Source organism: Struthio camelus, chromosome 2 (assembly GCF_040807025.1).
Source record: "Struthio camelus isolate bStrCam1 chromosome 2, bStrCam1.hap1, whole genome shotgun sequence".
In the NCBI taxonomy this organism is placed as follows: Eukaryota; Metazoa; Chordata; class Aves; order Struthioniformes; family Struthionidae; genus Struthio; species Struthio camelus.
In genome coordinates, this window is record NC_090943.1 from 153479086 (window position 1) to 153497202 (window position 18117).

Consider the following 18117-nt stretch of genomic DNA (forward strand, 5'->3'; position numbering starts at 1 on the left):
TTAATAAGATCACTTTGATATGGACAACTGATAGTTTTAAGTGAAGATATTAAGCACCAGTAATTTTCCAAAGCTAAGCACACAGCATGAAAATTTTCATCAGAAAAAAGTCCTGGAAATACTGTTGCTTACATTACCTGTGCTTAGTACAGGCCTAGATAATCCCTAGAGCTCCTTATCAAAGCTTTCTCATCAACAATTGTGTTTTATGATTTATTCTAGTTCCTTTGGACACATTTTAAATTGGGGCAAACTAAACGTTCAATATTTCAAGCACCATTACACCAGCACAGACAAACATTATGCCATCTACAAATCACCTAACTTGAGAACAAAACCAGCTTTTAGTTTGGTTGAAGGTAATTTCAGGCAATTTTTTTTATTCTACTGGAGAGTTGAACTAATACACAATAAACAGCGATGAGGGGGAAAACCCTAGACAGACTCGTAAGAACAGGGAAAGGGGAACTGGTTCTTAAAAAAAAATTCTGCTGGAGAACACTTGACCACCTACTTAGAAACTGGTTCACTTTTATTAAGAGAGATTCTTATTCAATCAAAAGGCTGTTCCCTTTCAACCATTTGCACTTTACAGATATTTTGCACGTAAAGAAATTATTAATCCACTGGACAGTTTGTGTTTGGACACAACCCTTTATCAACGGTACAGAGTTATGATTTAAAGCTTAACTCTTCATAGTATTACATACCTGCAACTCTCAAAAAAATGCAAGAGTAAAAATTATTTCAGATGTACCGTTCTTAAAACTTTTACTGCAAGACTTACTTCCCACTTTTCAGATGCACTGTTTCCACGCTTGCCCGATTTAATTAAATAGAGTCTTCCTGTTCCATCGGAAAGGGTAACCCAAGTGGAAGATGAGAAATATATTGAAGCACAAAGGCGATTATCATAAGCTGTCAAGTCTGTAGGTAGCCTGAAAACTTCTCTCGGTTTTTGTAGAGCAGTCTCCTATAAGCAAGAAGTCATATGTTAAGCCCTTATTAAATATTATCAATTATCGGGGTCAGTAAGTATTACACACAAATTAAGAAGAACAGATCTTAACAGCAATTCACCAGTTTCTTTGGCTAGCTGAGCATATTTATACAATATAACTGCACTGTATGCACAATCCATTATGGACAATCCTAGAAGAACTACCTTTACCAGACTTCCAGATTTTATCCAAAGACTACCTTTCAATTTCAAGTAATTCCAAACATGAACAAGTATAACAACACAGGAAGCCTTTATTAATGCCAAGATTTAGTCATTTCTGCATCTAAAAAGTAAAAATAGTTTAGTTTTTTGGCCACAAAATACTAAATCATGTATGGGAAACTGGTAAACTCTGTATTCCTCAAAAGAGTTTTTTTTTGTCCTGGTCTCTCCTTTCATTATACACCATCGTTCTCAGAAAACTTTTAAATAGAAATTCAATAATAGCATGTGTAGACTAAAACCACAAGGAAATTTCAGACAGGAAGATACTAATATAGCAAATTTCTTCAAAATATGATGGTCATACAACCAATTAAATTTCAGTTTTACTTTTCTAGGCTCATTTCCAGGTAGTTGATCTAGAATTATCTTAGAATCTTCACAAATCAGAAAACTCGGCTTAAAAACAAGGAAAAGTTTCCTTTGTTACTAAAATTCATGAAAAAAGAAAGAAATATTTAAGTAGAGATAGATCTTAAAAAAGGTGAAAAACAATTTGAAAGAAAAATGTTACAGGGATAGGTCTGAAGACATTTACAAGTATGTAAAAAACACAAAGAATAAATAGTAGCCTATCTTTGTACTGAAAAGCTGTGGAGGAAAACAAGTATTATCTGTTATGTGTCATACAAAATACACCCTTTTATTATAGTAAGGGTGAACAAGAGACTAAGAAATAGCAGTGCAAAAAGTATCAGATGAAAACAGCATTGCATCACAGGTCCTGAAATTCAGCTACAAACTGTTACAGTGCGTTCAAAACAGCTGATGCCCCTACCTTAACTCAAGCACTAGGATACTATATAATAGGAAAAAAAAATTCATGTGTGTATATATATGTATATTTCCAGTCAGAATAGAAACACATTCATTCTGATCTACAAAAAGACACTGAAAAAATAGAAAGCACCATCTTTGCATGTGTGCAGTGTGTGTATGTAACAGGACAAGAACATGCATGCACTTGCAAGCAGTTGTTGAGAACACTATATTTGAGGGGATTTCACACACTTCATATTTTCCAGATGTTATTAAAATCAGATGTGCATTTAGAACATGTTTAAAGGTAAACAAAATAAATTGGATTTGGGTAAGTACCATTTTAATAAGCAACAGCAAAAAAGACCAGATGACATGCAGATAGCCCGCTTGCCTTTTGGGCCTACTTGAACTCGTATTAGAGATGACTGTGTATTATAAAAAGGCATGAGGGCAATTATGAAACCTGCAATGGAAAAGATGCAAATGAGACTTTTAATTTTCAAAAGTATTCGGGGCTACTTTGTACATTCAGTTACATCACTACATCCTTTGCACTAGTCCGCTAATCGTAACACTCTCAAAGAGGGGAGAATGGAATAATTAAAACAAAAACAAACACTCCATACCTAGATACAAAGTATTTTGGCTTCCTCATCTTTTACTTGACTTTTAAGGTTACACTGAAATGCAGCATCTTCTACAATAAAAATGTTCTGCTGTAACTAGCAGGCTGCATGACTGCTTTGCCTAGAAAAAAAAGCTGTTCTAAATCAGATGCATCCTATGATGGAAGGGAGAAGTGTCAGTCATGCAACAGCAATTTACAGGGCTATACCATGTAACATTACAGGAGAAAGCTGACAGAAACGTGGTCTAGTGAATCATAAAGGTAAGCTTCAAGTAGCTTTGGATGCAGGTTTTTTAGATTATAAACTATTGGCCATTTAATCTTCCAAAGCCCACATCACATTCATTAACACTGAACAGAAACGTCAGAACTCAATACATCTCTTGAAAAAATTAAAAATAATCTTCACAATAGAAAAATTCCCTCTTAAAGGCAAGAAAGGAAATGCTTTTATTCACAAACCTTTACTGTTCACTAATTTAATTTTAAGCATTTATTAGAAGTCTTCTACTCTCCCAAAATCCAACAACGGAAAGGATAGACTGACTTGAAGTTGGGAAAAAACTTTTCCTCAAAACCTTGCTATGTCAGATTAGATTTTTTTACTTAATCAGTTGAAACTATTGTTTCTCTACTCAACATGTGAGTAACTGGGGATAACAGTAATTACCTATCTCAAAAGACTGAGGGGATGCTGAGATACTGTGATGATGTATCGTATTAGTAAGAAAAGGCTGAATCGGGTATAATAAAGTATTTCAACAGAAATCAGATTTATTCACTGGAATTAGATTTAAATGTTAGCAAAATAAAGTGCTTAAGAAAAAAACTTTAAAAAAATTAACAGCTCCTCATGAGATCCAGTTCTTCAACTCTCTTCACTACCAAGATTCTTCATCTACTCCATTGTTTTCATCCACAGTCTCCCTGTTACCTCCTCCACTGGCTTTTAATCCTAGTGCTGCCCACCGCCATACTCCTTGTAAGTTTATTTTGCTCCCTCTTGGCCTCTATCCTTCTGTGTTTGCGCCTTCCAGACTTAATGTGGGCACCTTCGCTATTATAACAATCCCCCTTTCAGAAGTGATTTGCCTTACTTGCTCATGACACTAACCTTGATTTCTAGCCTGTAAGCTGCCTATATTCAAAATCTGCCTAGAAATTCTGGATAAAATGGCTCCTGCAACTGCAAAGTCTGACAGACCTATCCAGGGCGCACTGCAGTTCCTTGGGATAAGGAGCAAATGTGCAGGAACAAGAGGTGAAATGCAGAACACAGACATTCCCCTTATGCTTCTTGTCAACCTCTCCGGTCCCATCTAAGTAAGCCTGTCTTAGCTTAAATAGTTAAAATTTGGCTTAGATCCTTTTAATTCTTACAGACATGCGAAAATTTCTTTTATTAAAAAATTATACTGTTCCCCAGTCACAGTTTATCATACTGTACAAAAAAGTGACATTTGACAACAGACTTAAAATAAGAATGAATTTTCCAAGGAGGGAAAGAATGAGAAAAGAGAAAATGTAACAAAAGGGAAAAAGAAAGAATGAGAGTCATGAGCTATATTGTGACTGCAATTACTTCCACAAAATTACCATAGCACAATTTGTTTTAAAAATGAGAAATATCTAGACATTGAACATGTTTAACTGAACAAAAAAATTCAGATCCAGCATTCTGAATAACGAAGAGCAAAGTATTTGAAACTCTGTCTGAAACAGAAGTCTTAAAGGTTTTATTTTTCACTTGATCGCCTTCCTTATACTGACTTGTTTCGAACAGAACTCCCACTTTGTTTCTTCTACATCTAACATTTGTTTTGAAACAAAACTAATTGAAAGTTAGGGAAATGGAATTCCACAGTAGATTCTTCTTTGAATTTAGAACAAAGAAAATGCAGATACCATTAAGGTTTTTAATTAAGTGTGAGGAGAGTCACAGTTGCCACAATTTCCCAATTCCATTATTTGAATGTAAAAAGACACACTCTTCTTTGCAAAAGTTGTTAGTGGCCCAGAAAGCAACTCCCAATAAAACTGTTAACGGAGAAAACTTTGAATTTTTTTTTCCAGCTGTCTTCCAGTATTACAAACATCAAATAATTAAAAAGTCATGTGTCAGATGCAAATAAATAAATAGCAAACACAATAATACACTACACTAGTTTTCAGCTGTTTAAAACAAAGTATCAGTACTAGCTTACTGAACAAAAGAAATTTGATAGCCGTAGTAGAACGTTTTCACAGTTTTCATACGATATTTTTTGCTGAGTTAGGGTAACAACTTTCTCAGCTTGGAATAAATACCATCGTAACCCATTAACTTAGAAAAACTGCTTATCATAAAATAAGAAAGACAAGAAGTGGTTATGTTTGATGTTGAGCAAGTGGACAGGTCTTATCTACACCCTTTGCATTTGCTGATGACATCATTTTAAACACTTAAGTCACAGCAGAAATTTGCCATTTACAGGTAGCTGTAACACACCTCTCAATAAAAATCAAAGTTGCAACAGAAACAGAAATCAGAATTAGAAATAATTACATGCTTTAAAAAAATCTGTATGTGCTTTTATTTTGGATATAAGATATAAGCATGTTAACCTGTTTCATCTTCTTCAGAGAATACTGACTTACATTTTAATGGTGGCAGTTGCTAACTTATAAACTACACTTGACTGAAAACAATTTTTATAATATGCATTTGACTAATATACAGCCAGGCACATTTGTAATGAGAGATCTTGTTGATGTTTCTGAATACACATTCCTTCTTATAAATATGCAAACGTTCCCTTTGCAGAACAGCACTGAATTGCACATTAGAATACAAGATGGTGACAATGTATTTGTCTGGTAGAATAAAACCCTGTGATGGGATATCAACAAAGTGCCATTTTACTGAAAATTTCCAAGGGACCCACTGTAACATGTAATATGTAACTGTTACATGCAAGATTATTATTTCAAAGTACAACATATGAAAATGCAAACTCCTGCCTTTTACAAGAGCAGGAGTTCTTATTCTTATTTTATCATTTAAATGAAATTTTCAGACTTCAATACAGACTTCAGTTATTTCCAAAAAAAAAAAAAAAAAGGAAAATCACAAGATCATAGAATAGTTGGGGCTGGAAGGCAATTCTGGAGATCATCTAGTCCAATCTCCTTGCTCAAGCAGGGTCACCTACAGCAGGTTGCCCAGGACCACGTCCAGTTGCGTTCCGAGTGTCTCCAAGGATGGAGACTCCACAGCCTCTCTCTGGGCAACCTCTTCCAGTGCTCAGTCACCCTCACAGGGAAAAAAGGTTTTCTTGTGTTCAGATGGAATTTCCTGGGTTCCAGTTGGTGCCAATGCCTCTCACCCTGTCACCAGGCACCACCGCAAAGAGTCTGGCTCCGTTCTCTTGACACCCTCTCATCAGGTATTCGTACACGTTCATAAGATCCCCCTCTGAGCCTTCTCTTCTCCAGGCTGAACAGCCCCCACTCTCTCAGCCTCTCCACAGAGGAGAGATGCTCCAGCCCCTTAATCATTCTGATGGCCCTTTACAAGACTTGCTCCAGTATGTCCATGTCTCGCTTGTACTCCAGAGCCCTGTGCCGCAAATGTGGTCTCAGCAGTGCTGAGACAAGGGAAAGAAGCACCACCACCCTTCACCTGCTGCTAACGCTCTGCCTAACGCAGCCCAGGACACCCTTGGCCTTCTTTCCCATAAGGGCACATGGCGGCCTCATGCTGGGCTTCTCGTTCACCAAGACCCCCAAGTCTTTCTCTGCAAAGGTGCTCTCCAGCTGCCAGTTGGCCCCTTGCACGCTGACCACAACCCCCTGAGCCCAGCAGTTCAGCCAGTTTTCAGTCACCTCAGTTTTATCTATGAGGAGACAGTGTCAAAAGCACTACTAAAGCCGAGGTGAACAACATCCCCTTCCCTCCTCTCCCCCACCAAGCCAGCCATCTCCTCACACAAAGCTCACAGGCTGGTTAAGCACAATTTCCCCTCCAGAAATCCAAGCTGACTACTCCCAATCACCTCCTTGTCCTTCATACATTCGGAAACGTCTTCCACGATCACTTGCTCCGCCACCCGCCCACGGATTGAGCTGAGGCCGACCAGCCTGTAGTTCCCCACATCATTCTTCTCACCCTTCTCAAAGATAGCGGTGACGCTTGCTTCCTTCTAGTCCTCTGGAACCTCGCCCAGTCACCATCACCTTTCAAGATCATCAAGAGTACCTTTGCAACGGCATCAGCTGGCTCCCGCAGCACTCATGGGTGCATTCTTGTCAGGACCCAGCGACTTGTGTACGTCCACTGCGTTTCAGTGCTCCCGAACCTGAGCCTCCTTCACCCAGGGCAAGTCTTCATTGCTCCAGACTTCCCCTCTGGTCTCAGGGGCCTGGCATTCCTGAAGGCCACTCTTCTCAGGGAAGACTCGAGTGAAGAAGGCACTCAGTACCTCTGCCATTTCTGTGTCCTCTCTCATCAGGGCCCCTGCCCCATTTAGCAGCAGGCTCATATTTTCTCTAGTTGCTAAGGCCACCCTTTTGCTGCTTACACCTTTCTTGTTGCCCTTCACATCCCTCGCCAGTTTCTACTCCAGGCGGGCTTTAGCCTTCTTAACCCCATTCCTGCATGCTCTGTCAGTGTGTTTACATTCTTCCTGGGTCACGTGTCGCTGCTTCTGCCTCTTGTACACTTCCTTTTAATGTCTGAGTTTAGTCAGGAGCTCCTTGCTCATCCATGCAGGCCTCCTGCTGCCTTTGCTTATTTCCTGCTTTTTGGGATAGACCCTTCTTAGAATAATGCAATTATGGCAAGCCGCTGTTCACAAAAGGCTTTTTCTAACAAGTTTCTTCCTTTTAGATATTCCTGCTGAGAATTCAGAGGATTGTTGGAGATACGGGAAAAAGTCCCTGAAGATTTTCCTAGCTCAGCACGAGATTGCCAGTGACCTCAACTGCCTGTAGATTTTATGAAAAGCAAAGGAATTATTCTGTAGCTCCAGTTCTTAGCTTACCATACTCTGGAAACCTACAAGCAATTAGATGCTCTAGAACTACCATTTCAGGCTTCCTCTCAGCTTAGCCCTGACCTATTCATATTCTGTCCAGAATCTTGCCCCAGTGGGAGCCTCACTCTCAAAATCATGCATTTCCCTGTGTTTTTCTTTGTCCCACAGGATTACCATCAAATTCCTTGGTAGCATGACAACAGATTTTTTTTCTAGCCCTGAAAATCATGTAGTCAGTTGAAACAACAAAATAATTTTAGGCCAGTACTCTGTGGAGTGCAGAGAAGCAAACTGTTCTGTGGGGTCTAGACAGAGCAGCACGAAGAGACGGTTAGCAGGGAACCTTTAGATATACAACCACTCTCCCCATTTGAATAACAACAGGTGAAAGACTTTCTCCTCCTCCCAACTCATTTAACTACTTAACTCTCTCAGGCAACCAACATGATTCCAAAAGTCAGATTAAAGTACCTGAAGAGGCTGCCACACACAAACAGCTGTGTACAAGAAGATAATAATAGAATGATGTTGTATTTTCTAGAATTATATCAATTCCTTAGCAGAAATCTACTGACTTGTCATACGAAATTATCTTTCTTCTATGTAAAACCAAACAGCAGTCCTGAATCATTTACTGACAGAGCATATCTTGTTATGAGAACGGAGTATCCACATTTTATTAACTTTCTCACCATAAAATGTTAATCAAATAACTGGTTATGAATGAAGAATCACTATTTAGATTAGCTAACAACTGGATAGAATTATGGGTATTTTTTTTCCCTTTTGGAAAGGTTAACATTTAAAAAGCTATGTTTGATGAGTCAAAAGGATTGATTCAATCAACGTCACCATGAAAACAGAGAAATCCTAGCTTCTGGTGAGAAAGTGCAAGCACACCTTGACTATTCAACAGGACACAAATTGTAATTGTCAGAGATATAATCTTACTCCAAATTATACATTCAAAGCTACAAAGACATTATAATAGCTGCAAAAACACCACCAATAACACAGTCTACTATTCTTTAATAACAAAGCCCTGCAACTGGATGCGTCAGAGGCATGGCATCCAGACAGCTATATCCTTTCCCTTCCACAATACAGAACAGCTTCGCACTGAAGACTAGTGCATCTATTCATGAAAATGCCTCAAAAGAAATGGAAGATGTGACTACTTAAAAACACCAGGGTAAAAGTCAGAGAAATGTCATATTTTTCTACTTGGTCTAGGTTACTTACACTCTATTTCAAGTTGGTCCAGGGCCAGTAGCATCTTTTTGGCTTCAGTGAGTGATGTCCAAATTCAGCTACTGGTCTCTATATGCATTCATCAATAATTCTAATAGATGTACCTTTTTTCTCCCCTTATATCTACAGTGACTAGATTTTCAAATTAGCACACAGACACACATCAAACAATGTAGGGGAGAAACATCTGGCAACTGGAAGTGTTTATTATTTTCTTCAGCTTGTCACCACATGCCCATCATCCCCAGAATAAAGTAAGATTTGATGCAATACTACTAATGAAAACATAACACTCACTCACAGAAACTCTCACTTAAAATCACTTCATCCTTCCTGATGAACTGCATTTTTGCCGGTTTCCCTATCTTTCTGGCAATAGCTTCCTCAGTTTCTGCCTCGGGATCCTCTCTGTCATTTTTTTCTACCTTATCTACCCCTATCTTTTTAATTGCAGTAATTTTTTTTTTTAAAGATAACTAGTCTTACCAGAGTCACTGACACGTTCATAACCCTTCCAAACTGATCAATATAGTAGACATTATCCTGGTACCAGGAATCCAGGTGAAGATAATTATACATGCCAAAAGCACGCATGTGGTCAAGGGTATATTGATCATCACGAAGTTTGACTTCTGCAACAGCTGGAAAAGAAAAGAGAGAGAGAGAGAGAGAAACTATTTTAACAGTTATGAAAAATATATTTAAAAGTTATTCTGCCATCCTTAGCCCACAAACCTGATTTACTTGAAGAAAAATACATTATATATAAACAGTTAAAATGTCAGTATAAACTTGGAAAAGAGTTCACACACATTCAAGGTCACTGCAAACATTCAGCGTGATCATGTAATAACCATTACCATTTATAATGGCCTACACTGTCTCTTCCTAACACGTGTTGAGATTTCTCCAATTTGCTGATATCCTGCACAAGGCAAAAACACATAACCAGCTATCACGCAAAATTCATTTTGAAACCTGCTTGTGAAGAGAACAAAGAGTCCCAATTACATTGCATTACAGCAAGGGGAAAAAAATTGTGCTCTATGATAACCTGTATAAAGCAATAGCCTAAAGAAATATCCCCTCTAACTATATGGATTTCAATCCTCAATTCTGAATCAAGCAATCAACACTTGCAAGGCAAAAGATTAAAACAGTACAAAGTAGAATTAGTATATGGTCATTACTGAAGAAATATGTCACCAGCACTCCTTCTGAGGTTGAAGAAGTCTGGAGAAACGTCCAAGATGCCCTCAAAAATTTGGCCTATGCTTTCTCTAACTATAAGAGGCTGTAAAGAAGGGCTGTTCACTAATAATGGTACCTTCTTCAGGAAGGGAAGAATGCTACTTAAAATGACCCGCTTGAGCTTCTTCCAACTAAAAAATCCCTCTTCAGTTGGCAGTAATCACAACATTATCTTTCTAAGACTATGTTTTCCTTTAAAAGGCGGGTTCGAAAGGTAACCTCCCTCAAGGGAACTACTAGTTGAGGCTCTTTCCTCCTCTTCCTCATCTCTATGGAGAACTAACAGCTGCAGACTCAACATCTTAACAAACTTATTTCTACTCTTTTTTGCTTAGAGACAGAGCAAAACTATTTCCACTATTTCCCTCTGCTCCATCTACTCCTGTAATAGTGATCATTCACAACTCTATCCAGCATTCCTCATCTTAGATTTCTTGTACTCCTTTTCAGAATCTCCTTAAAACCTGCTGAAGAAATGGTAATTTATTCTACTCTCAGTAGAACACGGATGACTACAAACCACAATTCATTTTCCAATGCAATTCGTGCCACTGGATGGCTATCACAATACCAGCAATCGGATAATCACCAGCTGGCTCAAAACTGACCCCATCAGAGATACTGGCTATTAACATTAAATTGGCTACAGGAAACAAAGCAAGGTAATACCACCTAGTTAATAAAAAAATCCAGTCATATTATACTCTCATTTGAGAAAGGTTTTGTAGAAGCAACTAGCCTCCTAATCAGTGTTGATATTTGCAAACTAACAGCGTTAATTCCACTCAACTCAAATCATTATTTACATTCACTAAACAGAAAGGATTTCAGCCTCTGCCATTACTAAATCACTGTTCCCCAAGCCACAGCCCTTCAAAAAAACTTAGGCTCCCTATCAAAAAAAGGAGCTGTGAGAAGAAAATATACCTATCATAATGAGAAAGATGCTACCCAATCCAATTTTTACTTTCACTTAATTAGAATATTTCAAAGTTACACTGCAGAAGAAATTAAAACTAAATGTGTTCTAAACCTGTTTGGACAATGAAGAGAATATGAATACCAAAGAGATACTCTTCCCAACATGACAAGATCAGAGACCACGTGAATATACTGTAAACTTTTAAAGAAAAACAAAAGAACAAATATAACCCAAGATAATTATTTTCAGTGATACCAAGTATATCTCATCTGCTTCCTGCACAGCTACATTAACTGAACTTTCTAAATCAGAGTTCACAGGCTGAGGCGTGTAAAGTATTTTCAGCACAAAAAGGCTAAAACTGTCTTATTTTACAGTTCCCTCTCCTACCCCTCTCAGTCATGTTGCTGCTGGCAGATGTTTAACTAAAATACATACAAATATCAAAAATAGTCCAAACTGCAGGCTTCCTAAAACAAATGTACAGCTTTTAAAGAAAGCTGGGAAAATTCTGGGAATAATATACTACTGATTAGCTGATTATAGGGTGTTAAGCTTTACAAAAGCTGGAAGGACATGAACAAATTGTGTCTTGACTTTTTCAGCTGGTAGTCCTGACGAGCCCTGAATAATAAAGGATCAGGCACAGAAGATCCAAACCCCTGAAAACACCTTATGCAGTTCTTCACAAATAGAAGTCAAGAAACTATAAAATTTGGAGGTGATTTTAACCAGGAATCAAGCAAACCTGTACTGTACTCTCATGCTATGCTTTAAATTGTTATTAACCGATTGCAGGCATCTCATATTAGCACGCAACCTCTAGGTTATGCTAAGAAGAAATCATTAGAGAAACTATTCCATCCTTGATTAATTGAAACCTGTTCTATGATCAAGTGAAACCTGTTCACAAATGCCATCTGCAATCACATACAACGTGCTCAGATAGTTTACTCCTAGTGTAGAATCTCCTATAATTTCATCTCTTTCTTTCTATAGCCTTCATTGTTTAAGTTTTGCTGATGGCCTTGCAATGGTGAGGAGAAAACAGAGTCGAGTGCAAGGAGGAAGGAAAAGAAGAGAGAATCAACTAAGAATTTAAGAAAGAAATTCTGGAAAAAGATAAGTTAATATAAAAGGAAATGAAAGAAATAAAAAGGAGTATAAAAGCAAAGGAGGAAATATTTAAATCAGATCATCACCTTATGCAGTCATATATATATGCACACACACATACAAACACACCCTTTTTTTTAAAAAAAAAAAAAAAAAAAAAAGAAGAGTGACTGCATCTAGGACATAGACTAATTTACTAGCTCCAATTCATTGGGTTCAAATAGCAAGCAGCAATTCCTAACAGCTATTCCAAAGAATGATATGTCTCTTTCAAGTTTCTAATCAACAAACTTGCATTATCCAAACCCAAGAACATCAATTCATATTCTTTCACACCAGGAAAGAGAACTAATATGACAATGTATAATTTAACTCTCAGCTTTAAATGTTTGCTATTTCCCAACAACCCTAATAAGGTGTGATATATCAGACAAGCAAAAAGAAGATGATTCCACTTTGCTAGAACTGAATCTATGAAAAACTAATTTAACTCAGAACACTTCCAAGATACTGAAACCAAAATTTTCACTCTCTCCAACTTTACTCAAAATCAAAAATCACTATATACAAAAAAATACATGACTATCAACAGAAGTAAGCTATCCCTAACCTAACCGGATTTTTTTTCTAGTTATTCTATAATGCAAACAACAAAAAAAAACAAAACAACAAAAAAATCCTTTCCTGAATAAACAGCATTAACAAGAGACTTATCCTGTAAATGAATGCCAAAGTCTCTCATCTGTCATTAAATACTGTAAAACAGAACTGCAAAAAAGGGGGAGGGGGCAGTGGAAGCCATAGTATTTTAAGGTAGTTTATCGAATTCTGCAAAATGACTTAAAAATACCGGAAAATATGTAAAATATTATGTCAACATGTTATTTTGGGATATCAAGTATTATATGCCTATATGTTATACTTTGTCTTGCAGTGACACCCAGTGGAAGCGATTCAGTATTTCATATACACTTATCTAATACTGGAAGACACTATATTAATTAGTTTCACAGTATCAGTGACCAGCATACAGAGATTCTTCTGATCTGGCATAAGCTATCTTTCTTATAATAACAAATATACTTTTATTGTTAACAGCAGCAGCATCTTATTGTTGCTGTTGAGTAAAAATATGATGCTTATTTATTCTACTGAAGTAAAGATGTTAATAAACAGTTTATTTTTGTTTTTAGCCTCATATATGCATAGTTTGCTGAAAATAAGCATCAGCCAGCAAATACCATGGAATGAAGCATTTTTGCCGGATCAAATTACCTACACAGATGTGAAATGTAAACAGCATCTATCACACACACTAAACACAAACTGAGCAACATCCAAAAACTAGCAAGCCATCTGTGGGAGAGAATATCAGTACAATAAAACCTTGATTTACAAGCTTGTGCCAGCTGCAGGAATCATTTTCATTGGCAAGAGCTACAAGGCAAAAGTCACCTCTATGTTGTTTTTTTATTTATCAAGAAATTAAAGTACAACATAAAAGAAGATATACGTGTGCCCGAGATCTAAACTTAGATTTACAACCTATAGCTGTGAACATCCAAAACGAAAAAGCCATGGCTCACATTTGCCTAGCATTTCACCAGCACTATTTTAAGAAGTTTTTTCTGCATGTATTCTTCAGTTTTATAGGCTACTGCAAAAGGAAATTTTTATAAAAGTTTGAAACAGATCAGGGTTTTTGGATCCGTAAGACACAAATATTTTTTTTTCCCTTTGGCATTACTAATGGGCAACACTTTTCACTGAAGTACTGAATTTCTAGAGGAAATAAAAACATCTTGTGTTCTAATCAGAACAGATTCAAAGTATGGCTAGCATTTATTAACATCATTTTTCAAGAAAAGCACACAAAAATAAATGTATATGACTAAAGGAACGTATTCCCTGCATAATTGTTGCAAATCATGTTTGAGTGAACATTTGGTACACTTTTAAGATGTCATTAGTTCTAAAAGCTATAGCATGCACTATGGCATATAAACAACGGTTCTGCCAAATAGACATGGTGAAGAGGAAAGGCGTGTGGGAATCTGATATCTGAATAAATTCTAAACGCCTAGAGAAAAAAAAACTAGATTATGTCTGATCAGCGGAAATTAAGATTAGGATTTTCACACTAAATTCCTTTAAAAATATTCATCTTCATCACGCTCCTTGCTGGAGACAAGGATCTGCCTTACAATTGCAGCTTTGCTGAGACTGGGTCAGGGCAAAAGAGACGATAGCAAGAAAGACTCCCGAGGCTGTAAGTAAGACTCCACAGGTTCAGTGATCTTCGAGAAAGGAATCCCCTCAAAATTCAAATGCACAGAAAGCATTTGCATAATAGGTAGCAAAATAAACTAAGAAAAATAGGAGAGAAATTAACAAAATCTAGGATGAAGAGTTCGGGATTAAAGGCATAATAGCGCAGGCTCATTACTAGTTTAAAAATAAAAAAAATAAAAATTAAAAAAGGCCAGTATGAGAGATTAGAAAAGACCAAAGACTGAAAGTTTAGATGGCCTAGGGCAGAATGGGTAGCAAGTAAGGAAGAAATTAAAGAAGAACGTGTTAATCAGAGGAGCTGAAAGGGAACATGTAAAACCTAAGAAAACCGCTAGAAATGTGCCCCTTCTACCACACATCCAAGAAAAGAGGTTTCCCATTTCTTTCTGCTTCTGATCACATTAAATTTATGACAACCACAGTGTAAAGAGTTAAAGGCAGAGCTGAACGCTAAGTTTTATACGTTGGTGAGAAATGAAGGTCACTATGGCCACAAGAACATGATCAATACAAGTTGTCCAGCTACAGCAAATAGTGCTGTCCCTCTGCTCAAATAGTAGAAGTTTCTATTCCACATCAATTTTTAACTCATTTGATTTATAGCTAGCAGTGAAACCCAAAAATGGCTAAAAATAATGTATATAGAGCACTTTGTGGTTCTAAGTCATCTTACTTCATAACGAAAATATTGACATCTAGAAGATTAATGCTTTATTCTAATGCTTAAGATGCAAGCTCATAATAACACTGTGTATGTACTATAGCAGCAGGAACTCAATTCCAGTTAAGTCTATTTATTGTCGAGTATTCTGAACGTCATGAAAACTGCATGTTCATCTTACTGCCTTGAAATCTGGGATGCCACACAGGCGGAACTGCAAATCCCAGGTCATTTGAGACACATATTCCCAAAGTAGTTTCCTGGAAATAAAACACAAAATTCAACAAATGTTTAACACTAACCTTCCAGACTCTACTACCACATTTTTGTACATATGTGTAGATAAAACCAGAGATTAGTTGTGCTGATGGTGCTCCTTATCCTTTGGCTTTCTCTTCAGCTACTATATTTTATTCACTACCACTTTCAAGAAATAAAATTAAGTCTATGCTCAAAGAGAAACGTTAATTTAACATTCCCCAAACACCAAATTCTTGAGCATGTTTCTGAAGCTTTAAATCTGGTCACAGACGTGCTGAAAACTAGAAGTCCCTGTCCCACTCATACAGTATTAAATTCTTCTCCTATGCAATGATTTGAAAAAGTCATCGCCGACAGGCCACGGTCTCTACGGTTCAACCCATATTTCTGACCATAACATAAGGCAAGGCATAGAAGGACGCCTTAAATCTAACTCAAACGTAAACCACCGACACCAGGAAATGCAAAGTTCTGGTATAGGCCACCACTACACTGTGAGGAAATTGCCTGGAAGTAAGCAGAAGAGAAGCAACAGGGATAGTGAGCCAGTTGTATGGCCTAAGGACAGGCTGAAAAAGGATGGATAGAACACCTACAGGAACCAGATACAGGTTTGGTTCATAATTTGGTTTACTAATAAAAAAGAAGTGGGGTTACACTATCCAGTGGACTGATATCTAGATACACACACACACACGGAGCAGAATACATGACTTGATACTAATGATATAGCAGGATAAGAAAATAAGTTGGACTGAAAATGAGTCAGGATGTTCTGGGGAGTGTACAGGGAAAGACAGAGAAGCACACATACTGATCTTCTCTCACCTAAGGTCCTGTAACTATTACATAAAATACCTGTCAAGAACTGTCTAGATCAATCTCTCCTTTAGCAACTCCAGCATTCAAGTATTTCAATGAAAATCTGTTATTCTTATCTGGTTAGAATAGGTATGCAGTACACTATCCAAGAACCACATAGCTCATTTAACCATTACATAGGCAGAACATCAAATTATAGACAATACTACATGACAGTTAAAAGTGGGCAACTTAAATCCTGCAGAAAACATTTCAATTGTTTAAAAGGAGAAACATAAATTTTAGCAAGATATCCCAACATATCTTAATTTAACAAAAATCATGTCTCAAAACCAAGCAGCAAAGCTGAGAAACTATACCTATGCTACGCTAATTGTTGCCATCTTGCCCCAGCTGTAGTATGCCCCTAACATACACACACACACTCACATATCTTTGAAGTGTCTTTTAAAAGTCTAAAAGTCTACATCAGTCTAACAGTAAAAATGCCAAACTACATAGTCAAACAACGTCACTCCTGCTAAATGTTGCAGCCCTGTGATTAGCACATATACAATATCACTTAATAAATACTCTCATTCACTTCTTCAATTCACAGCTCGCATTCAACTTCCATCTTACTGCTGACAGTTCATCATAGCAAACATACTCTTCTGTCTCACTACTAACATAACATACACAACATTAACATTAAAAATGCCTAAAAGATAATTCAGAAGACAGGTATATCACTCAGCAGATGTGTAAGTCGGACAAAGGTCAGCTCACCCAAGTTGTCCCATGTTACAGTCACAGCTTTAAAAATAAAGAAAAAACAATCACCCACCTTAGAATACACCTAAATTTAACAAGTCAACAGAGCTAGAACGCTGAGAGATTTCGGGGGGAACGATTAAGGCTGTAAGCACATGTACCCAAATACTACTTTGCATTAATGTTCTTCTCAATGAAGTGAGAACCCAGTGAATGGTCCTGGTAAGGGACCAGCGCCTGGAACACTAGTAATGGCTAGCAGGAAAAGCAGAGCATGGAGTTAGTATCCAGAAGTGTCACCTCTGAACCAAGAATAAAGAAGAAAAACGGCTAAAGTCCACAGAAGAGATTAGTTTCGTATGTACTTCTCTAACTGATATCTACTCACTTAAAGCCTATTTCGAAGGCCATCTCTTCAAAGGAGCTCAGATGGTCACTGGGCCTTACAGATCGCGCACAACCCGAAACTACACTCATCGGACAGGTTTCCTGACCCATTCAGAAACCAAACGCAAGCTCAGCGGGACGGACAATTGGAAGAGAGCAATCTGACCCCCGTCAGAGACCGCGGTCCAGCAGGAAGCCAGCGGGTGAGGCCGGGGGACCCGTGAAAACGGTGGAGCCAACCGTAACCGCGTTGCGTCTCTCAACACCGACAGGCGCCCCCAGGCCGCCGACAGGGCGAGGCGCGCGGGACCTCCCTCCCCAGCTGGGCCGGGCCGGGCCAGGCCCGATGGGGCCGCACCGGACCGGGCCGGGCCGGGCCGGGCCGCGCTGCCAGGGAACGGAGAGGCGCAGGCCGAGGCTCTCCGCGGCCTCCCGCCGCCGGCCCGGCCGTTCTGCCTCCTACTGCCGCCTCTCACCCGCGTCGAGCCCCAGCTGATAGCAGGCCAGCGGCTCCAGGGACAGCTTGTAGCCCTCGAATTTGGGGTCCAAGAGGAGGCGCTTCGCCTTCAGGGAGCAGTGAGCGGCGCCCTCCATCCCCGGCGCGGCGGCGGCTCCCGCGCACCTCGCGGAAACGCGCTGGCTCCCTCCCCGCCGCGCGCCCTGCCGTAGCGCGGGGAGAGGCCGCGGGGCACCATGGGGAGGGTAGTTCCGGATGCCGAACCGCTCGGCTGGCGCCGCGAGGCATGCTGGGAGATGTAGTTCAAGCCCAGA

General features: G+C 38.6%; 1 protein-coding gene across 2 annotated transcripts in view; it reads right to left on the minus strand.

Annotated features, from left to right (window-relative positions):
- Nucleotides 1–18059, minus strand: part of NUDCD1 (NudC domain containing 1) — a 51885-nt gene extending 33826 nt beyond the window's left edge. The window contains exons 1-3 of one of the 2 annotated variants that reach the window (XM_068933133.1): nucleotides 17823–18059; nucleotides 9368–9522; nucleotides 788–973 (exon numbers count right to left, since the gene is read on the minus strand). In XM_068933133.1, coding sequence (XP_068789234.1) covers nucleotides 788–973; nucleotides 9368–9522; nucleotides 17823–17940 — 459 coding nt within the window. In that variant the 5' untranslated portion in view covers nucleotides 17941–18059. Of the gene's footprint in view, nucleotides 1–787; nucleotides 974–9367; nucleotides 9523–17347; nucleotides 17608–17822 lie in introns of those variants that run through there. The other variant, XM_009667674.2, reaches the window with a different exon arrangement.
- Between the last annotated feature and the right edge of the window lie 58 nt (nucleotides 18060–18117).